This window comes from Chelmon rostratus, chromosome 10 (genome assembly GCF_017976325.1).
Source record: "Chelmon rostratus isolate fCheRos1 chromosome 10, fCheRos1.pri, whole genome shotgun sequence".
Classification (NCBI taxonomy): Eukaryota; Metazoa; Chordata; class Actinopteri; order Chaetodontiformes; family Chaetodontidae; genus Chelmon; species Chelmon rostratus.
Genome location: NC_055667.1, coordinates 13,177,657 through 13,201,866, shown reverse-complemented (window position 1 = coordinate 13,201,866; position 24,210 = coordinate 13,177,657). Strand labels below are relative to the sequence as shown.

The following is a 24,210-nucleotide window of genomic DNA, read 5'->3' as shown; positions in this document are numbered from 1 at the left end:
CCTCTCCTGAGGTCACTTCTAAATATGTCTTCAGTTTCATCTCTTCTCATCCGTCTTCCTGTCTCTCTCTTGCCTTTCTTTTTGTTCATCTTGTGTCTCAAGGCCCTGTATGTCTACGGACTTCCTTGCAGCATCCATACAGAAACCTCTACATCTGTCTCCAATGTGTCTCGTTTCCCCGTAGGCAGCCGGCCGACGCTGATTTGACAAACAGCAGCCGTGCCAAACCAAAGCGACACGCGAGGCAGCATCTGGTTTCACTGTACGTGTCAAACCTCAGCTAGAGCATCGCGCTGTCGCAGCCACTTCAAAGATACGTATGCAGTAATCCATTCTGAGATTTGTTTACATTGTCGATGTTCCGCTTAGCTGGGCTGAGACGTGCCCTGGTGTCACTCAAATCTGAGTCAGACATGTGGACTGCTAATTCACCGCTGCTCCAGAGCCCACTCGCTTATTTGCATATTTTTGTTTGATCTCGGAGGTTACACCACACTTTCATCACCCGCCGTCGAAATGTCATCAAACCCCTGATTAAAGATAAAAAGGAAAGATCGAGCGGGATGAAACGGAGGGCAGCATGGCTACACAAGTGCATTTTTGCATTCGGTGATGGAGGGAAAATGAGCAACAAAGAGGTCAAAAACAAGATTTGCACAGGCAGGTCTGGAAACGAGTGAAAGTGGGTTCAAGAGAAGAGAGAAAGGAGAGAAGGAGAGAAAGTACACTTCAAAATCCCATGCTGACATCTCTAATGTACAAATTGGGCAAAGGCAGAGAGTAAACTGTGTGAAGCTGCAGGCACACACACACACATACATGCATATATGTGGGCACATACACACACACTAGTATCAGTGTTGCTGTTGGCTCAGTGGGAGAGGGGGACACATCTGAAGCCTATTAGACCCCCTGTGCTACAAAATGCATGCCAGAAACTCTCTCTCTCTCTCTCTCTCACACACACACACACACACACACACACATCATCTTTAATCAGCAAGTCGCTGGTTCAGTCACACCTATTCCCGTCTCAGCTGACAGAACACACTGTCAGCCTCCGTCGATAAATATTGCTCTTCGACGTTTTATTTTCACGAGCTCTGACACACAAACGCACACACGCTCACAAACAAATAAAGACCCATTAGACTCATTACACTGCTGACAGACTTCCCAGGCTCTCATTAGATCTTGGCTGTATATTGTTGCAGTGTGCCAAGTATTCCTGGAATCCGCCATATGCACAAGAAGTCACCTCGAAGTGCTTCTCCTCCTCTCCCAGCACTCATATTCCATCTCATCCTCTTCATTTGGCCTCCCTCTGTGGGTCTTTGTGAGGTGTGTGCTAGCGCTGGACAAACTTTCTACATTATGGATGCCTCCTCATGAAATAAATTGACTTGTTTTTTAAAAAAGAGAAGAGAAGAGAATGCAAAGAAAAATCCTGCATTTATTGTTACAGGGGTAAATGTGACAAGTTACACTTATGTCACATCATTCACGTCAGAATAGTGAGTGCTGATTAAGTTCAGAAAGTCAAAATGCTAAACATAAGATTTTAACATCACAATTAAATTTTTTTTTCTGTACAATTTCACAACTTGTGGGCATATTTTTACTCATGCCAGCCATGCTGCAGTGCTGCTCGTTCGATCTTTTGGTCACTCCACCACTTTGGTCCTCACTGAAATATCACAACGACCATTAGATGGATTGCTATGAAGGTAATATTGCCACAGATGGGATTACAGTGGACTTAGCTGAAAGCCCAGTAGGCTTAATAAAATGGGACAATTAGCATCTGACTGAAAAAAAGTTCTCAAATATACATTTATACTACACAAACTCGCACACACACATATATATAGCTCAGAGGGGAGTGTTGATTACAGATATTATTAGTCATGTTCTGCAGGTCAGTGTAGTTGCACATAGGCCTCCATTACTACTGTACTATCATTATTATAGAGTAGCAAAGTTTGTATTCGAAGTTTTTAGTGAGACCACAATTTTGCTGTCACTCACATGATTGTTTTCGAATTTCTTTGTCAGGCTCAGTTATTTGGAAAGTATTAATTCATAGCTGTTAGACCTCCACATATCTGTGTTTTCATTGTTTAAACTCGCGGGGATTTGTCCTGGCAGAGACACCGCAGGCCTGATAACTCATGACAGAGTAAATCCTGGGATTTCCTGCCAACCTGTTCCTGCTCCTCACTGCAGATGTCATCTTGACTGCACAACTCGCATTTTTAACACGCTTGATCATGTGAATAAAACCACGAGAAGTGAGATGAGCGCCAAAGAGAGAGCACACACAAAACCCTTGCTCTGCTGCCTTTGTTTCTTCTCTCTCTCTCTCTCTCTCTCTCTCTCTCTCTCTCTCACACACACACACACACACACACACAAACACACACACAAACACACACACACACACCACTGACACATTCAAAGCTTCTTCTCTCTCAGCCGTCTCAGGATGCCTATCAGAGTTCCTGTTACCCGATCTTCCCTGCTGGGCCAATCAAAACACAGCGCAGGGTGTTACCTCATCACCCTCGATTCTCATCAACCCTCACCCTCCTCTGCCTCCCCTTCCTCCCTCATTTCATCATCTCTCCCTCCTCTCTCCTTCTCCTCCTCCTCCCTGACGGCCAGTTGCCTTCTCTCTATCCATCTTTCTCATTTGTCCACTTTCATCTTTTCTTCCTCCCATTTTTTAATCCACTCGTACTCCATTACTCATCCGAACCACACACCTCTCCCTCATTTCATGTGTCTCGTCCAAAATGATCTATGAGAAACCCCACTTCTCTTAACCCAAGCTTTCCTCCTTCCTTTTCTTCATCCCTGCTTCTTTCCTTCCTTAATCTTAGCCCTCCTCTCTTTGGTCTCAAAAATCTGTCATCCTCCCTCCTCACTTCTTCCTCATCCTTACTCTGTTTCACTTCATCACTCCTACCAATTCTACAGTACATTTCCCTCTACAGACCAAAGCAATTTCTCTCCCTCGTTCTCTCTTTAAACTTCCCAGTTTTATTATTTCACTCTCATCCCTCACTCCCTTGATGCCTCATCCGAGGCCTCCAACTCTCTATAAAGTTTTCCGCTGGCTCTCAGCATAAACAGTCCTGCCAGCTCTCTGCTGGGCTCACACACGCTTTGTGTATTGAATGCAGCAAAGTGCAATTCTGTACAGTATATTTCAATTATTTTTTGTCAGTTTTGTCAAAACTATTATAATTTTGTTTTATTATCACATCATAGGTCTATCAATTTTGGGAGGGGGGTTTGTTTTGTTTTTGGGATGGTTTTTGACGTTTTATGGCAAATCAATTGTCAGCTTGGCTATTTTGTGACAAACTTGACAAACAGCGTAAAATAAGTAGCAGTTTTAAACCAAGAACTGCAATAATGAAGATTCTGTATCACAAAGATGATAATTAATAGTTACATTAACACAACAAATGCAGTGCCAAAGATCTCTCTACTCATTTTTGTAAGAAAAGAGGAGGGAAAAGGACTATAGTCAAATTTTTTTCAGCTAGTTTCTGTTACAAAAAAATGTGATATGCATGGAAACAGTGCAAGATTTGTGGTTGAATGTATAAAGCTGGTTCTCTATTCTGCAGCAAATGAAGTGAATGCATGGGAGGCCAGTGCACATTTGGCAGAACTCTCTCAGTTAAAATAAAAAAAACACGTATGCCCTCGAGTATGCACACCCTGAACGGAGCTTTTCCTCTGGTGTCAGTTAACTGTGTGAAATGTTTTGGTGTTTGTCAGCTGCTGTCTTATAGACACATCAGTCCACAGTGGAGTCCCTTATACTCGACTCTTCTTGTCAGCAGCTCCAGTGGAACTAACTGATTTCTGCCAGGGAGGGTGTGTTTGTTTCGGTGGCAGGGGGCGCAGCACCTCAGTGTGTGTGACATGTACCGTCTCCCATCCTGCAATAAAGTGGGTTCCCAGCGCTTCTGGCCTGTTTCTCTCTCACTTTGCATTGGTTCTGAGCCAAAGCACCAAACAGTTGAACATTGACTTAACTTGAGAAGAAGAGTTTGTGTGTGTGTGTGCGTGTGTGTGTGTGTGTGCGTGTGTGTGTGTGTGTGTGTGTGTGTGTGCGTGCGTGTGTGTGTGTGTGTGTGTGTGTGTCTGTGTGTAATCATCCTCGCAGGTTTCTTTCTTTCTGTTTTGCTTTCTTTGTGTGCTTGCTGCTCTCTGCAGGAAGCTCCAGCTGTATTATATGTAATGCCCACTAATCCCTTAATGTCTCTGGTAAAAAAATGCACGAGCAGAGCTGACGATGTTTATCTGTCTCACAGAGAGATGGCGATGGAGGGAGGTTTCTTTCTCAAGCCGGAACAATAAGACCTAATATAAAACACTGGAAAGCCATGTGTCCTTTCAACACCAGGACCCAGCATGCACTTGGCGGACGGTGACTTCCAGCATGAGGCCAAGTTCAACATTAGTCCAAGTGAGCACAGAGTTTTCACAAGGTGTTATTATGAGACTGTGATTTGTTGAAAGTATTAAAAGCTTTGGGTTGACATGGACAGCCATGTAACCTTCTTTTCAATATTACATTTGCACTGCTTTTCAATAATGGTGCCGGACCATCGCCCAAATACTTTTTGACAAGTTAGAGACGCACAAGCCAACACAGACAATTATTGTTCACACCAGAGGCTCGCTTCCCAAGGGTGATTTACGAGCACTGCTTGCACACTCATGCACCGTAAGAATGGTGTTCGTTCTGATGGTGATGGCAAAATTAACAATCAGAAAATGATCTCTTGTTACAAATTGCAGCTCACATGCTGCAAATTTGGTGAAATGGGCCCCAGTGAGACACTATTTTGGCTTTGGGGTTTCATTTTGGGTTTCATTAGAGTGTCAGCCCACCAACCAACATTTGACCTGAACACATTTGCTAAACAGTTTTCATTATCAGTGGCAATGTGGTCAGAAGTGCTATGTTCAAATGTTCAAGTGTGATGGTGGACGGGTGTATTGAAGGCAATATCGCAATATCAGCCTGTCTGTCGGTCAGCAGGTTTTTCTGTGAATTATAATGTAATTTTTCTTCATGCATTTTTAGCTCCCAGATGATGAATCCCAATGACCAGACCTCTGACACTTCCTCTAGCGCCATCATGAGGTTCACATCTGTTGTTTTTTTGGTAAAATGTCTCAACAACTACTGGGTTGATTGACATGACATTGAACAGTTCATGCACTCATTATATCTAATTTTCCACAGCAGAAATATGCCTTTGGGGGCATTTGAAAGATCAAAATCCCACACACACACAGAGAGAGAGGCTTTTAGCTGAAACAGAAAAGAAATCACAGGATCAGAACAGAAAAGACCAGCACAGACCAGAGTAGATAACAATGGATCACATCAGTACCAGAGCAGAGGGTGGGTCAGATCTCTGGAGGACAGGAGGGAGGGGAGCTGCTGTGTGTGTGTGTGTGTGTGTGTGTGTGTGTGTGTGTGTGTGTACACTCTTCAGGGTGTGGCAGAGTGTAGAAAGTTTAAATAAATGGGTTTTCAGGACTTGAACCCCCCTTGGTGAACATCCAATGCTGTGATTTGTAACGCTCATGTTAAAACAACGGCCATCGCTGTGGTTGGTTTTGGCTGGCCTCTTAGCACATATGCACACATGCACACATGAACACACACACACACACACACACACACACACATCTTTTCTTTAACAGGGACATGCTAGTCAAAGAAGATTGAGTAGACATAACGGCACAAAGGAGAGAGATACTGGATACTCCTGCTATGTGAGACAGCGACACACACATGTCCCATAACTCCTGTGTGTAAGTGGAGTACTTAGTAATCTACATGACAGATGGTCAAAGCCACATTGTTGGGACTTGAACCCTCAACCTTTGCTTCTAAAAGGGACCAGTGTCTTTCAGCCTTCAGGTTAGCCTCTCTCTTCCTTTTATCCATCTATCTGTCATTCTTCCATCTCCCTCATCTTTCACTCTACTCCTTCCTGTCCTGTTCTTCTTCATTTTCTTCGCCCCTCTCTGTCTTTTTTTTTTTTTCATCCATTTATCTCTCTCCACCACAGTACCATGACCCCTTTTTATCTGCCCTACTCTGGTATTTCCATCTCCGTCTAACGCTCGCTTTTTCCTCTCTTCAGTCACTCTCTTCCTCTCTTTCTTTTACGCTCACCCTGTCATGGATCCATCGCTTGTTTTCCCGCCACAGATCTTTCATTCATTACTTCCCTCTCTTTACCCTCTGCCCTCTTCTCACTCTGTTCTTTGAGATTCATTGATGTTTCCCCTCTTTCATGGACATTCATCTTTCAGCCTGTTGGTTCATGCCAGCATTAGAGGCACATGTTTTAATTCACAGTGCAGTTGTGGTTCAGGCATTTGAGACTCATAGAGGCCTGTGTGCGCTGACCTTTGCGGGGTATCAATGCTGTGTTTATCTTAACATATTTTGCAGCAAAGCCAAACCATCTGAATCCAGCCAGGGTTTATCCTTGGACTTTAAGGGATGTGGTGGGGTGTTAGATTTATCTCCCAGGGGCAGCTAATAGGTGTTTATACAGAGGCAGTCCAGCCTTTTTCATTCTTTGTACAATTTACTTTTTCATAGTTTAACTACATCTTAGAGATGTACCATGACTACACAACTTTTATTTTGTTCTAACTCCATCCAGACACACCCAGACATTATCAGGGATAGACCTGAATGAATAAAACCAACAATGTCCTGGTCAGTCTTGTCTGTGGGACTTTTTAAAGAAAACTGGGCACTGTAGTTTTTAGTTAACGTTCCTCACACAGGAGCAAATAGTGCAATGTTAAATGATTTGCCAACAATTAAAAAACACAAGCAGTCTTCTCCTGCGGCCACTAATGTCAAGTTACTGTATGTAATCAATAAGATGAAATGTACTTGTATGCAAAAATAATGAATGCCACGTTCTATTTAATTCATTTCCATTTTTTCTATAGCGACAAATCACAGCAGAAGTTGTCTCATGATCTTCCAAATAAACCAGGTCTAAACCTCTTTAATGTACAGAGAGCCAGCAATTCAAACCTTGCGTGTATTATCACAGGTATATTATGGCCATTCATAATAAAAGACACACATGGAGCCATAGAGCGCTACAGTTCCGTTCTCCTCTCACGTTTACGTCCAGTGATCAGCAGCTCACCTTTACCCGAGGCATAAAGAAGTTTTTATCAAACCGCCATCCACTTTCTCTTTGTAGTCTGTGGTTAATTTACATAACCAACTGCAAAGAAATGTGTATTTTCTGTACATGTATTTTCTGTGCCCACAGTATAACATTATTTGTTCACTCAAAATGTCCTTATAATAATTCTAATAATAATAATAATATGATGTCTGGCATCAAAGAAACCTGCTTCTGCTTTATGTTGAAACTGTTCCAGGTTCATTTCAAGTCTGCTCAGCCAAGAAATGAGCCTCGACCTCACCTGTAATGTAATTTCCTTCACAAATGGCTGCATTAAACAAGGGGAACAATAGGAACAGTCAGCACCAGAGTTGTTCTTTATTGGCATGACAGGCTGTGGTTCTGTCCCCAGCAGCAGAAATCATTTTCAGCTTCAGTGTTTATAAAGGATTCCTTACGCAAACATTTTCTTATCTTGGAGCTCCCCGTGGCTTTCTGATGTGTGAGTCTCTTTCTTCCTTTCGCTTGTCTTTAATTTGTTGTTTTTTTTCCTTTTGCTCATTCTGGCCTTTTTCTTTCTCCCCCAAACATACAGGCACCTTTTCTGCTTTCCAGCTTCCTCCATCTGTGCCGTCTCTCACACTGACTGACTCTCTCTCTGCTACGATCACACACAGTTAGCTTTAAACACACACACACACACACACACACACAATTTCCACACCTACACAGTAACACGTACACAGACACACACATTAATGCTTTACAGCTCAAAAACGCCTCTTCCCTAACACAGATATCTATATCCAACATGCTCATGCTTTCTCTTTCCTCTCTGACACACACACACACACGTTCTTCACCCCTCACATCATGCCCGTGGTGTCAGAAACATGTAGTGTGTTTCCTCTGTCAGCAGGTCTACATACCAGAAAGAAAACCTCTCTACGGAGTCTCTGTAGCCTCCAAACTAAATATGGGTGATTTTTAGTGACAGGACAAAGCGTTTTTGTCCTTCTTTCATATGTTATATGTTGGCTGTTATATATATAAAAAACAAAAAAATTAAAAAAAACATGTATGTGGCCATATATATACACCACAAATGCCAATAAAAATGTCATTTATAAGAATGAAAATCATTGAAAAAAAAGGTTTTGGTTGTGATTTTATATTCAAACCACAATACTGAACTATAGTGCAATTGCCAAATGAAAAGACGTGTTACTCCGCGACTGTGAAGTGGTGTGTGTGTGTGTCTTTACAGGAGGTTCAGGTATGTTGAGTTTAGCCTCTTCAACCTTGTTGAGTCTATGTTCACATGTCACTAAATAATGTGTTTATTATGAGTTATTAAACACCTGTATCCATCACACAGCAGCTGGAACGCCGTGATTGAGAATGGACACTATATGGACATCAGTACAAACTCATTTGTTATCGAGAAAGTGTTCGGGTGCTGAGGGTGACTGAATCTTGCACTTCTTTAAGAAAAAAAAAAAGACTCTCCAGAGCCTTATTATAATAACTGACCTGACTTGACTTGCAGAAATTGTTAAATTGAGTCCACAAATTAAGCACTCCATGTGCACAAATGAGTAAACCAAGAGCAAGAATTTGTTTTTTCCAATGAAACCTTCCTTACTGCCAGTGTAGAGGAATAACTTCCATTCATGTACAACTTTGTTTTTCCACCGCCGCTTACTGGACTTGACTTGAGACCCCACCTCCCCACCTCCTGTCAGCTGGGACACCCCCCCCATCGATGAATGGATGGATGGATGGATGGATGGATGTCGTATCAATGAGTCAGTGAAAAACTTTTTTAAAAACTTTTTAAATTGACTACATATAGCATATATACAGTATATTGTGGTGGTTCTTAGTCCCTGTGCCATCCATTCATCATGGAACATTTGGACATTAAATGGCATTATGAGGGTGTTGCAGTGGATGAGTTTGGTACACTAACTTCTTGAGAGCTTGAGGATCTTATCAAACTTTTTCGACCTCTTTAAATACGTCTCTTTTTAACAAAACCAGATTTTACAGCTGAATGCAATAAAAGATTACGACTTTCACCTGGACCAGGAGTATATATTCAGACTGTTCTTATCGTTTCTTATTTTTTTTCTCTTTTATTAAAGTATTTGGACTATTGTTCATGTAACTGTAAACTTTAAATATTGGTATTGAGCCGGCAGGCTAAAGACCCCTCGACTATAAGTTAAGAATTCACACAAACATTTGAAATTTAAACACATGTCAACCATTACTAAAACACTAAAACCTCTAAAACCCTCACTTCTTTCCAATGTTTCTTAGAGCTGAGGTTATATACATCCTAGTAAAAAATACAAGTGTCTGACAAGCCAGTTGGCCTGGTTAGTAAACCTTCAAGTTTCCCTCTTTTGTTTCCTCATTTTCTCTCCTTTGCTGGGTTTAAGATCGGTCCAGAGGGCTGCGAGCACGTAGGCTGAACTCGGAAAAAACAGGATAAAGGAAGATTGCAGTGAATGAGTTATTGGAGCGGGGAGGGAGTGATGAATGCAAATTAGAAAGAAAGATGAAAAAGAATGGACAAAGAAAGGAAAAGAGCGGAGAGATGAAAGGATGGGAGACGCCCTACATTCGAGCAGCTCCGGAGCCTCCAACAGACTCCCGGTGACAGATTACCCCGCTCCGCCTAAGAACAACCAACACCCGTCTGTGTGGATGCATGTGGGCAACGGCGACTGAGAAAACAAACTCATTAATTCACTGGCTGTAAGCGAAAACAAACAGGGCCCTTCACTCTGCAAACTAATGCAATCTGATCAAAATAGGACGCCGATGTGTGCATTGGTGTTTTCAAGTGCCCCCCTGCCTTTGGAGAGACAAAGTGAATATTGTACTCGACAGAGTGTGAGGGTCTGAAGTCAGTGTGTGTTGCACACAAACGAGACACGGGGAATTCAAATGAATAAATGAAGCAGGCAGGCTGAAGGGAGAGGAAGACAAATGAAAGACATACAGAGACACAGAGAGAAAAGCAGAGAGAGATGCATGATGGGAGGCTGGTATAGATGCTTGGCAGAGAGCTGGGAGTCCAGCCAACTACACACACACACACACACATCACATACCTCGACGCCTCAATGTCACCTCATAAGACACACACGAACACACAAACAGGCATTCTCACTTTTGTTGTTGAGGGTTTGAATTGCAAATTAGGTTTTTAAGAAATTATGAACTAAGATTTACTCTGTACATATTAATGTTAGATAAACACAACGTCCCTGGACGGTGGAAAGGATTCAGGAAGAAGAGAAATAAATTAATTAATAAAATAAGAAAGGACTGATGTGCTTGTTTGTAGGTCAAAAGCTACTTTTTAAACATCTAATTTATATATAACACTTAATTAAATAGCATTTATATGCATTTAGGACCACACTGAAATGGAGTCATTTAAATGCTGTTGAAAAGATGGTTATATGAAAAAAAATTCACTCTTCATCTAAACTTTGGCCAGTTTTACTATACATATTTTACCTGCAAATCACCAAATCAGTGACTGAGGTGTATAAAATCAAGAGAGGAGCAGAGTAGAAGTAGTTAAATAGTTTTGAGGTAAAAATGGCCTCCTTCCTGCTTGAACTTCTACCCACTAATTGATTGAAATGAGATAATGACAGCTTTTCCTGTTGCTAAATTACCTCTACATCCTCCAGGGAATACAAACACCCTCTGGGTAATAATGAGAGAGGGGGTGACGGAGGAAGAGACACTCAAACAGAAGGGAGAGACAGGAGCAGGAGTGAGAAATTAAAGAGCGAGAAGATGAGACACATGGAGACGTATGGAACGATTTACCATTCAAAGGCAAAAGAGGAAAAAGAGAGGCTCGAGTTAAGGGGTAAAATATGTAAAACGGGCAAACTGTGGGGTCAAATGTGAGGTCGTGGAGACAGGAAGCGAGAAACTGGTCGGTCGCTAATGAGAATCTTGTAGGCAGAGTTTCTTCCCACACGCCTCATAACGCTCACAAATGTTTAGATGGTAAGTAATGAAGAAAAACAGTTTTTCTTTAGTTCTGTTTATTCCAAAACCAATGTGAAAATTGATATGTGTAATATTTCTAAAAAGTGAGTGAAACGCAGTGACTCACACTCCTGGGCACTGCCTGCTCCTCTCCTTGTGTTTGCCCAGGGCTCGAAAGCAGAGCTTCCCCACACTCTGCATCCGCTCCTCAAATGTGCTGCGGGATTTTCTGCACATCATCTCTCAAAGGTCAAAACATCATTCAGGAAAGTGAATATTGTGGAAATGTTCCGACCTCTAAAACCATCTCACATCCAGCTCGTTAAAACCTGCCAGAATCCACTGCATTGTCTGGAATAAAGAGGAGCAATGAGCACCGACTCTCCAGACCGCATACAGTCACAAAACCTAAACATCACATTTGGATGATGAAACACACACATTTTGTCACATTTTGTTACGCCCAGCTGACTTTGTTGGTGAATGCAATAATGTAGCTGCAATGCGGCACCTCACGACGGGCCGCGATGTTTATTACACTACGTCCCACAAAGCAGAAGTGTTGCAGTAAATGTGATAAACAATATGCTAACAATTTTGCAATTCAGGCCCCAGAAGTGGGGCCTCGAATGTCACATTTGCTCTGTCAGCGGCGCAAGAGGAGAGGCCACAGAGTCAAACAAATTAAAAGGGTTAATTCCTGTGGCAACATGAACACACTCCAGGAAATTTCATGGCAATCTACCCATTATGAGATATTGTTTGCGCAAAGTTTAGATTTTGGCCTGAAGGGCACAAGAGGAAAGCTCACGGAGTGTTAAAAAAAAGAGGAGAGGGTTTCTCCTCGGGGTGTGTTAAGTTTCATTATGAGCTTTTAGTTTTTGCTATTTCTGGTGCACATGTGGAAATTTTGCCCTCATGGTGTCATTAGAGAAAAGGTCAGGGGTCACCCAAAGCATTGGGGTTCATCCTCAGTAGGACCATGAATGTCTTTTTAAGATGTCATGTTGTAGACACACTAACAGAAGCATTTAAAATCTACCAGATTTGTAGAAAGTGCAGTCACCACACCTATCCCTCTGTCTCCCTCTCTCTCTGTCTCTGTCTCTCTCTCCCTCTCTCTCCCCTGAGCAGTATTTCCAGTCCAGCCAACAGGAAGACCAATAAACTCAGATGGTGACTTTTCTCCTGAAAACATGGAGCTGAACAGGAGGAAATCCTGTGTGATATCTATCGCTGATGATGATTGCAGACCCACTCGGGCCTGGCTGAGACGAAACAATGAGCGACAACACAGTCAACAGCACTTAAACACTCACTCTCTCTCACACACACACACACACACACACACACACACACACACACACACACTTGTCCTTTTCTGCCTTATTATCAATAAAGCTGAGCGAGTCAGGGTCAACAACAGCACACACATTAGAGAGTGGGGGAGGACAGAGGGCATGGTATGTGAACACCGCCAAAATGATCCTGTATGTGGCAATGTTTCCATTTCAATAAGATATTAGCTGAGACTATTTCAACATTCGGCATGTGAGCAGCTGAAAGCATGTAATCAACCAGTAAACTCACTTTTATCACACTTAGATTCAGTCTTTTTTACTCTTTTTACACCTAATGGCACAATGCTTATAACCACCCATCGAATAAGCGCTAATTCTGTAACATCCTTCCTGGGTGTTTCTTTGCGGTTGCCGTTCCCCATAAACTTTTCTAATGAGCCGATCGCAGCACGGTGCATCCCACCGCAGACCGGTGAGCCTCAGCCAAAATCTCCTCTGGCTGGACACCCCGCCTGCACCGCGGAGCGGTTTCAACCTGGGAGCCAGCAAATGAACGCATGTGTGCCTCCTAAAAACACATAAACCCCCCGAAACAGTAGCCAAAACATCGACCTGGATTCAACGCTTCCAGCTCGGACCACCGCGAAGAGAATACTTGGTTTGGGATGAATGCGCAAATAAAGAAAGCCTCGTAAGCCTCGTTCACAGGAGGGAAAAGGCCAGAATTATTTTTATTAATATTTTAATATATATATATATAAACACACACATATATTTGTTGTGAAGAGAAGGAGAGAAGACCCGAAATATTTCCCACGAGATGGTGAAGATGACCACCTGTAGGCGCCCGCACAGATTAAGGTGATAGAGAGCATCTGCGTGTAGATAGATAGATAGATAGATAGATCACGTCATTACCTTTGTATGACAGTCTCAGCCGCGGCACATTTAACTTGGTCGCAGAGACAGTGGCGACAAGCAGCGCAACAAGGATCATGCTGAATAAAGGTGTAAATCCCTTCATTCTACTCAGGAAATGTCCTCCGGGTTGTAACTGGTAATTTCAAACGTGTTGCCAGCAGTCAGAAAGAATATTCCAGGGGGATTTAGGGGAAAAAACTGGTGAGTCCCCCTTCTCACGATGCCAGCATCTGCGTTTTCAGGTAGCTCCCCTGGTGCGTAAAAGGCTCTGAGACCGAGCAGCTGCGTGTCCTCTCCGCGGAGCGACTGCCGCTCTGCCCGGGCTGATGAGGTGATTCACTGACTCCGCTGAGGCTGACGCTCCCTCAGTTCACTTCCAGCAGCTGCCCAACAGAAGTCTGTTTCACCCAGAGAGAGAGAGAGAGAGAGAGAGAGAGAGAGAGAGAGAGAGAGAGAGAGAGAGAGAGACCACGCGTTTACAGCGGAGGCAGATAGAGAGAGCGGTAGCGCTCCCAGAGACCTGCCCCTCCTTTACGCACGACAGATTCTCTCCAAGTTCGGGGCACTTGGAGGCACGCTGAGATATGAGTCATGACACCACTGCATTAATAACATGCATGCAGGTTTGAGGAACTTAGACAGCGCCTACAATAGAGGGGCAACACTGTACTTAAAGCAGGTATGTCACACGTTGTAAATGAGCAAGTACAAGGACGTTTTAAGTATTTATTAACTGAACATGTTGTCAACTGCATATTAAAACACTTTAAAAAACATTTGCATACTGCTTATAAATGCTAAATGAAGAGGAATTCTTGTATTGTTAATTCAATTTTAATTTTATTCACTTTACTGATCCCAAACTGGGAAATTATTCTCTGCATTTCACCCATCCCGTAAACACACACATGCACATGCAACATGGAGTGAACACACAGGAGCAGTGGGCTGCCGCATCAGGCGCCCGGGGAGCATATGGGGGGTTAAGTGCCTTGCTCAAGGGCACATCAGCCAGCTAATGGAGGGGGGAGGAGATACTCCACCACACCCAAGTTTCTCTGCCAGTCCGACCCTCCGGTCACAAGCCGCTTCTCCAACCTCCAAGCCACAGCTGCCACGGCTACCAAGAAGTTCAGCTCCTAAAAGATAATCTGAACAGTACAACAATATAAGAGCTGCAAGACTGAATTTGATGGTGTTGATGGGTTCAAGGTAAACTCGAGACAAACAGTAGAAAATGAAAAATAAATTTCAGATTTCTACATGTGGCTAAATGCACACTTCTCAGTTGGGTGTACCGGCTCTTTAACTTGTAGGCACAGACATGTAGGAGCACTGAGGAAGACTTGCCACCAGCTGACTTTTTCAATATAATGAAGGCATCATGAAGGGCTATAAGTGGATGAAAAACCACAGACAAAAGTAATCAAAACAGCATGCATCTCAGTCTGCCCATTTCTCTCTGCTGCTGAGCCCTGAGCATACTTGGCCTTTCTTAACCCCTTCAGCGCCGATGGGACGTGTTCAGTAGTTTAATTAAGTTGTGGGATACCTTCTGGACGGCCCCTCCCGTGTGCATCTATTCACCAGCAGGCCTCCATGTGAACACAGGGGTCACGGCGGGGCAAGGCAGAGCCATTCAAGGTGTCAGTGTTACTGCGGCCCCAAGTCTTTTGGGAACACTTGTTTGTACCAGGAAAGAGGCTCCCGTACATGTTTCATACAGACTTAGAGGCAAAACGTGATGAGGGCTGAAGTGCTGGGAGGAATGCTGCCTGCTTGAGATGACGGCTTGTCTCGTAGCAGCGTTGAGGGCCTGTTTGAGCCAGAGAAGGGGGTCCCATGTGCACCTCAAGTTCTGGTTTCACCGAGGAGCTTGACGTGTCCCGGCAGATCAGTGGAGTGACACGAAGTCAGTCGTGTGCTCTCAGCAGCATCAGTTTGATTCCCCCTCTACGCTTTGGTCACGTCATCGCAAGGCCCACAGTTAGCACATATCCTCGCATGAATACTTTGTAATAAGGCATTTTGTTGTTTGGAAAGTATATCAAATGTCTTATTCATGGATACATAGGAAAAGTGGTTATATCTAAGATGAATGATATGCCAACAAAACCTCAAATGTGTAATTGGAAATGCATGCTTTCTCTCTGAAATGACAGAGACAACTAACAAGACCATAATGGACATCTTTTTGTGCTGTGGTCTCTCCCAGTTTTCTTATCAGCCTGCATTATATAGATTATTTGTATATAAATATAGATTTATTATATATAAATACTACATGAAGTATTGAGAACATTAAAGAGAAAATAATCAAAATACTTTTATTACTGGAGACAGAAGAGACCACAGCGCTGACAACGTGTAGCCCCCGCCTCATTCCAGCGGTATCAAGCTTCTTCAAATTCAGATTGTGTTTCGAGTAAACACTGATGCTTACTGATGGAATAAAGATGTTGCTACTTGTCCTTGTCTTCAGGCACAGGACAAACATGTTTGAAAGGATTTTCCATTTACAGTTCTCTGGTTTCACTACGTGTCATTGCCAGAAACTCTGAAACAAGATCTGTGTTTACTCTGCTTTTTGCCATAAAGCAATACAGCAGATTTCTAACACAATCAGCTCCAGTGGGACATGATGTGAGGTGTCGTGTGGAGTCCGGTCAAGGCTGCGAACGACGGCATTCTCACATTGATGTGTCATTAATTTAATGCTACACATGATGTTTGAAAAGAATAATAAGATGAATGAAGTGTTTGATTTTGAGTGGTTTATTTTTTCTGTTTAAAAAGGAAAATAGCTGTCAAAATGTTTCCTTTCTTGACATTTTGTGAGTTTATTTTGGGAGGAGCTGATTTATACTATCACAGTGTCGCCTCTCGAGGTACGAAGCGGTATTACGAGACGGGACGGACCGCAGCTAGCTGGTTAGCATGCTAACTTCAATGGATATCTCTCCAACACGGCACATAGTCACCTGTGACATGCTGTCAGATCTGTCAATAGATGATGTGAGTTCATTTTCTTTTTAAAAATTTTACACTAAAATTCAGGCTGTATCTTTCTCATTCCACCTTAAAACAGATACTTTGCCTGTTAATCTGTGTATCATTATTTTACTGTTTTTGTCTGGCTGCTTGTCTGCATTTGTTTTTTTCCTTTGCTGCCTCGTACAAACTCTGTGACGTTAACAGAGTGATTTGGTGAAGGCCTGCAGGTATTTACTGCAGCTGGGTGACCCTCAGCCACTCATTGTGAAGTCCCATCTTTGTTTAATGTTGTAGCAGAAAAAAATCTCTCTCGGTACCAGAAAGGTAAAATTGCATAATGTCATCTGTGTTGAATTTATTCTGTTTACGTGTGTATTATAAATGCATAAACCACACCACATGTGGCTGTTTGCTGTCTCTCTGTTATAAAAAGCATTAATCAAGTATGTCGTTTTTTTTTTTTTTTTAGTCAAAAGCAAACAACACACCAAATGATTTCACAAGTTAGCGACCACCTGTGTTTGAAGCGGCCCTGATTGGTGGCTCTGTCGGAGCGAAGTGCTCTCAGCCCTCAGCGGCTCATGATTGGACGACACTTGAGTCTTTCTGAAGGACAAACAGACGTGGGAAAGCAGCAGAAGAGGCCACGGGCGGTGGGAGCGTCCAAGGGCCGAATCAATTAATTTGTAAAAGCACCAGCCACCTCACCCTCCTCGTGACTGAGCGCTCCCTGCATTGTACAGGAAAGTGGAAATGACACGAGAGAGAAAAAAGCCTCTTTAACCGCAGGATTGTAAGAGGAACATGAGGAGCTGGGCTGATTAAACAAAATGAATCGCCTTTGCTCTGTTTTACTCGTCCTTTCTCTAACTAAATTCCTCAACGTCATTACTAATCACAGTTAACACTTATATGGCTTTCAAACATGGCGCTTGCTCTTAAAAATCCCACAAAGGATCATTTTGTGCCTCAGTCTCGCCATCCAGACTCTTAAACAATGTAATTCACTCTGAAAGGAACGCAGTACTTCTCAGAATTCGCTCTGTTTAAGAAATTGCGGTGAATTGTCTGATTGAATCGTACTGTCTGAGCGAAGGGCCTTCTGCGCGCCTCACAAGATACTCCCGGGGCTGAATTATGCTCTTCAGTCTGTCAGTGGCGATGAAACGTAAGACCACTTACAAGCATCTTGACATTGCGTCACTTTGACAAATCAGACTGGTGCTCCTTGAGTGGTGATTGGGAATGGCGGGGCAGAAGTTCATGAATTCACAATGTGGGAGGTAGGGCAGAAATAGTGGATGGGGGACAATTTTGCAGCACAAGGCAAGGAGACAGCTGGTGTTTGTGTGTGTGCCTGAGGGTTCATAAATGTTTCATCTTTCGTGGCCGTAAGAGCAGGAACCCAGATACTGGAGCTGACATGAGTAGAGACGCAGTAAAGGACAAAGAGAAGTTAGCTCTCAGGAGCCATGAAAGTAGACAGCGGACAAAAGACGTTGTCCACTCTGATTTGGTGGTTGTGGTTATTTACTGGTACCAATGTGGACCACTGAAGACCCGGTGTGTATCCATCTCCAAGAAAATTCAGTACAGATTAATCATTTTGGAAGGTAACTACATTACATCAGATGAAGACCTTTGAGACTCTGTGTGCAACAGATTTCAGACTTTTCAGTGGACATTAGTGTAACAGCACTTGACGCTGGAAGGCTGTCTTCACATTCATTGCTGAAAGTGGAAAGTTTCTTTGCTCGCTGAAAACCCAATTTTCCTGAGAGCAGGATTTGTTACATCATCGCAAATAGTTTGGAAGCCAATCCTGGTCCAATATTCAACTCACGCGAGTGTGATGTGGACACTTGAAGCCTCCAGTGCACAAACACTGAGGATGGACTCCTGTAAAGCAGGACTGAAATGAGTAAATATGTGAAATTGTCATTTTGAATTTCCCAACATTTCCTGAGATTCTCTGGACCGAGCTGCTGTAATAGACGGCTCCGTTCTATTCAAGTGTAAGTCATGATGCTGTGACAGTGAGCCAGCATGCACATCAGCAGGACACTGAAACTGAAGCAGCTCAGTGAAATTCAGCCATCAGTCATTTTATTATTTGCACCTGTGACATGTCAGAATGTCCTCAGAGAAAAAGGCCTATTATATCCTCATTAGGTGAGATGACTTGTGGGTGCAAAGGGACCCAACACAGGAAACAGCATCTGTTTTCCAATGGGGTTCAGCGTGTTTAGGTCTTGTTTTACCTGTGTGACAAAATCACTGAAATATTTGTCTGTCACGTGCTAAAACACTATCAAATGCCAACGTTAGCCTACATTAGCCACCTTAAAAGTGGAAATAACGTGTTGAATTGAGCACAGTCCACACTTAAAACGGAAGGTTTTCAGACATGCTTGTGCAGGTCACACATTGGTTTGGTCCTTCTTTTGGTTCCAGTTTGAAATGTTTTTCAGCTGACTTGAAACACGTTGCATGCAAGCGTTGCATAAAGGCACTTTAGCAAGAGCAATCGAGCAGAGAGCCCTCTCCATCAGCTGGAAAAAAATCAATCAATTGAGATTCTTTTGCAAGAGCTGCTGCCTCTGTGAGCAGAGGACTGGACTGACCCAGTTTCCTCACAGCCCAACACGTTTGGCCACATACTCAGCAGTCACTCGACTGTGTGTTGTTGTTTTAATGGTTTTTGTTTGTTTGTTTGTTTGTGATTTTTTAACGTTGTTGTCGTTGATATTATGATATTATGCATAAATAGAGAGCCAGGCTCACAGTATTTCACTGGATGGCTTGGGCCAAGCATGATACCAATAATTTAAACATAATTTGCTTGTGTTTTGCCTCATTATTTTAATTTGGTCCAGATCACAGGCTGGAGAAGCTAATCTTAAAATTATGCTTCCCTTCAGCGAGCCAGCTAGCTGAATGGACAGCTGTTTGGATGTGATGCAGAGGGGAAGTTAAGACGCCAACGATTCCTTTTTTACATATTCAACCACAGTTTACGTTGCCAGTGCACATGTGTGTAGGTAAAGTAACACACCAGAAGGACCTGCGACCTCCATCACTTTCCTCTCTGGATTATTTGGCTTTTCAGAAACTTTATATGCTGTTAGGGATGGGTCATAAAATTCAAGAAATCCCACCACAAACACAGCTGTAATAATTCACTCCTCCATCTTCCAAGCTGAGGAAATCAGACAAGAAGTCGTAACTTTGTCCAAGAAAGAACCGAAAACTGTTGAAAGTCTCCATACGCTGCAGTCGTAGCGGTGGTCACTTTCTCTGTAGGGTGTCGGTGTCAGCTGGTCAGCTGGTTGGAATGAAACATCTCCACACGCACTGACTGGATTGAAATAAAATATAGAAAAAAACACCAGTGACATATATGGTATATAAAGATGGACAACATGACGCCTCTTCACGAGTGAAGCCTAAACATGTTGATCGCCCCCTGGTGGATGGCTGCAGTATAGCTCATGAATCCATCCATCCATGTTAGCGGATGGCTCAAAGTAATACATGTCAAATAAATTTTTCCCAAAAATGATTTTCCCCAACCTAACTTTTTAGGTAGTTCTTAACAAGCTGATTTATGTTCAAGTGTTCATTTGGTTTTAATTAGTTATTTGATGCCATAAAAAGTTGGTGTAATGTCACGTTTGGCAGCTACACCTAGCCCTCACCTAAATGATTTTACTGAATGATAACACTTAAAGATGCCTCTCACTGTAAAAAAAAAAATGACTACAAAAGATCTTGGATAGATTTTGTGTTAATGACGTCATTTGGAGCCAGGGTCTGCACAGTTGTGATCGGGGGATGGAGCTGTGGAGGTCCTGCTAATACTGATGTTTTAAAGCTGCTAGCATGGCTGTTGCAGGGCAGCATTTCCAAACCCACTTTTTTTACCAGCCACTTCAAAATCTTCTGTCCTCAGTGGGAATATCAGGGATGGAATTTGGCACAATAATAAAAAAATGATATAATGACAGTGTTGCAAAACCATACATTTTTATGCCAAAGAAACATGAATTTAAAAAAAGAAACGATGCAAATGACCCACAGTAAGAAAAGAGATAATGTGTATTGGGGGGATGTGTCCAACCTCCATATATTATAATTATGGCCTTGGAAGGCAGGCAAGACAGAGAGGGAGAGAGAGGAAAGGGAAATGAAAGAAAAGGGAGAAAATGGGATGATGAGGAAGAAGAAAGGTTGAGGGAGTGGAAAGTACGAGGGAGAGATAGAGAGAGTGAGAGAAAGCAGGTAGGGAGGAAAAGGGGAAAGATCAATCAGTAAGGGAAAAGGACAAAGGATGAGACAGGAGGGAATAAGGCAGTAAAGTAGGAGAGGAAACGTTAGAAGGGAGGAAAACTACATGGAGAGAATGAAAAAGGAGAGGAGGGAGTGAGGGCAGGAATGCATGCAGGTACATATACAGACACACACTCAGGCATTTTGGTGTTTAACACATGTGCAGTAAAAGGGGACATTTTAATTTGGTTTTAGGACCTTTATGTGCCCCAAGTCCCAGTTCAGACTGATTAGCCTGACCTTAGCAGTGAACTCAGAGACACACCGCGGACTCCTGCCTGTCCTGATTAAGCTGTGACCCTGCTGCCACTGACCACTGGACACTAAACACTCCCAGACCAGGATAAAACACAGATGATGGACTGAAGAGACCACATGGGGACTTCCATTGTGCAGTAAATGGAAAAAAAAAAAAAACTAAGCTGTGGAACTGCATGAGGAAGTCATTTAAAGCTCTTCGTTCTGCTCAGACTGGGCGTAATTTCAGTTCACAGCAGCAGGATTCAAAAGTCCCCACTCTAATGACAAATTTGACCTTTGATTCTCTTATACAACATTCGCTGATGTCAGTTTAAATGTGCGCTGAATTCCTGTCATAACTGCCATCAGTTACACCTTCAGAGCCCTTTTTGCTCCCACTTTCATTTGAATTTGAGTTGGTCAACAACACGCGCTGAAACGATTTTATCCTTGTTCAATAACGAGTCTCTCTCTCTCTTTCAGTACTTTTCTCCTTTAGATCTGCATCTACTAGAAAAGTAAATAAAATCCAATTCGTAAAAAATATGAAACACTTGAACTGGTCTGTTTCCAGCCTGTGTTTTCTCTGGAAAAGTGTGAGTGTGGTCATTTTCATGCAGATTTCACCACGATGGCCGCTCCCCATGCCTTATGTGATTGCTGCAGTTCTGCTGTTGCTCAACGTCTCAGAATTAATGTCTGAAAAATCCTCTGCAGTCCTAAATGAAATATTTTTAATAGACACCACTTCACAGAGCAAAAATGATCTGCATTTGGCATCATGCTGCATCGTTGTTTCATATAAATATATAGAGATTATTATATTTTTCTCTGCTCTTTAATGTCTGCTTATTGTCTATTATTGCCGTTATTTTGCACCACTGGAAATAGTCTTATTATTCTAACAGCATATGCCTTGTGGCGCTTGTACTCTCTCCTCATTGCAAAACTAAAAGACATGTTGACTTCCTCTCCCCCTTTGTTCTCAGAGATGATTATCTCTCTTTAATTTCTAATTCACTCCAGAAACCAAGTGGGTTATGTCCTGTGGTGGGAGGAACAAAGTCAGCTCTGAAAAGACAAACAGCATCTTTATTCTGGTGCCAAACACCTACACAAAAAAACAAAAGCACGCATGTACGGTGGAAGAGCGTCTTGTCCATAACATCCACCTTATTTATTTAATCCTCACTCTGAGCCCCAAAGTGAGAACAACCAACAAAAAGGACATAAGTACAAGAATAAACACACACACATGCACACACAGATAGCTTTATCCGCAGTTAAATCCCAATTGAGCAACCTCTCCTGTCTTCACCCTCCTCCCCCTCATCTAAATCATCCACCTCTCGCTCCTCTCCCCCACACTGAGCGCTCAGCTGGTTTCCAGTTGAAGGTACAAAACAGCCTGAGAGAAGAAAAACTAGCAGTGACTTCACTATCTGCAGAAATGGCAGCATAAATCGTCTCAATATCTCTCTGGGATAAGCTTCTCTGGAGCTAGCATTCCTCACTGAAGCACGCAAGAATTTAAAACTGTATTCCCAGAGTGTGTTGTGCATTCATTCTGCATGACAGTAACTGATAACAGAATTATGGCAGGAAAGTGATTAATGTAGTCCCTTATTAAATATTTTGTGGTAATAATTAGCCCAGCAGTGTTTCATAACAAAGGTCTAACTTCTGCATGGCTTCAGTACTTTTGTACTGCTCAAGCTAACTAGTTATTCCTCTTTTAAATCCAGACTACAGCTGCTGCTGCTTCTGCTGCATAAAGGGTAACACACATTTCTTGCCATATTTTTTCTACCGCTGTTAATCATCACCTGAAGCAGGACGGACTCAACCAATAATCATTAAATTAAAACAAACAGCGTGGGCGTGTGCGTCCACTCTGTGAGGACAAAGTGATGATTGTTGTGTTGTTCCTACAGCACGCCGAGGTCATGACCCCCCACTAAAGGTTGCGCTCCCTTAATGTGGTGTATCAGTATGATGGCGTCGTTAACGCCTACACACACACACACACACACACACACACACACACACACACAGACATTGACCGTGGTCTATAACCTCTTGACCCAAAGATCATGGTGCCAGATGTTTATTTGTTGATTCCTTACAGACATCCATCATCACTGTCAGAGTGGAGGAGGAGTGTGTGTGTTTGAGTGTATTTATGTGTGTGTGTGTGTGTCTAACTGTAGCATTATGGGTGCTGAGTGATATGCTGTGTGTCAATATTTAGCTCTAATAAAATTTAAGAGGTGACATGGGTGGCCGTGGTGTGCGTATGTGCTATGACTGATTTAAGTTTTAGACGTGAGAGTGAGGAACTCTCTGAACTGTTAGAGGGTCGAGATTTAGGATGAACATTATGCTCATGTTAACTTTTGGGTGGGGGTTCGGCATGTAGCTGTGCTGGTTAAGCGTGGCGGTTAAAGAATGCATTCATGCATCCCTCTGCATAAGATAATAATAAGATAACGTATGTCTTAATCTCATTTAGCAGTGTCACCTTTACAACTCCCCTGCAGAAAACACACACACATACACACATAAACAGTCAACACACTCCCAAAAGACTCAACACACACTCATCACAAAGTTTTAACACCCCCTGAAGATTAATGAAAAACACTGAAAAACTGTAGCATGCTAGAAGGACAAAAACCAAACAGAAACACTCTGTCACGTTTCAATAAAACAGTACTTTTTACACTCTAAAGGCTGTTGTGTACTTGTGTGTTGAATGTTGCATTTTTAATTGTAAGCCTCTGTTTCTGCTGTATATTTCATCAACTGGGCTCATCAGCTTCACTTATTTTTCCTACATTTCACAAAACGGCTTTCAACCACCGCCAGCATCCAGCTGACAGTTTTATGAGCAGGTGGAGCCACGAGCGGAGTGGTGGTGTAAGGGAAAATATGAGACTTCTGCTTGTGATCAATTATCCTGCAAACTGGCGAGGTTATACTGCTGATTTCTGCCTGTCTGATTGATCCTGATCAAGGCAAAAGCCCCGAAAGAGGCCCTCAGCTTTGATTCTGAGCCTGATTCTTACTTTGTAGATTATTAAGACCACCGAAACACATGAAAATCAAGTCTTAACTGCTCAGATGTTTTCAACGATGCCTTCATCAGGTTGCTATCTGACGGTTCTGCTTTCATAGACAGTTGATTAATTAGT

At 42.7% G+C, this 24,210-nt stretch overlaps 1 protein-coding gene across 2 annotated transcripts in view; it reads right to left on the bottom strand.

Annotated features, from left to right (window-relative positions):
• The window catches only part of sema3bl (sema domain, immunoglobulin domain (Ig), short basic domain, secreted, (semaphorin) 3bl), a 62,102-nt gene extending 48,275 nt beyond the window's left edge, over nt 1–13,827 (bottom strand). For both annotated transcript variants that reach the window (XM_041945262.1, XM_041945263.1), the window contains exon 1: nt 13,451–13,827. In XM_041945262.1, the coding sequence (XP_041801196.1) occupies nt 13,451–13,556 (106 nt within the window). In that variant the 5' untranslated portion in view covers nt 13,557–13,827. The remainder of the gene's footprint in view (nt 1–13,450) is intronic.
• Between the last annotated feature and the right edge of the window lie 10,383 nt (nt 13,828–24,210).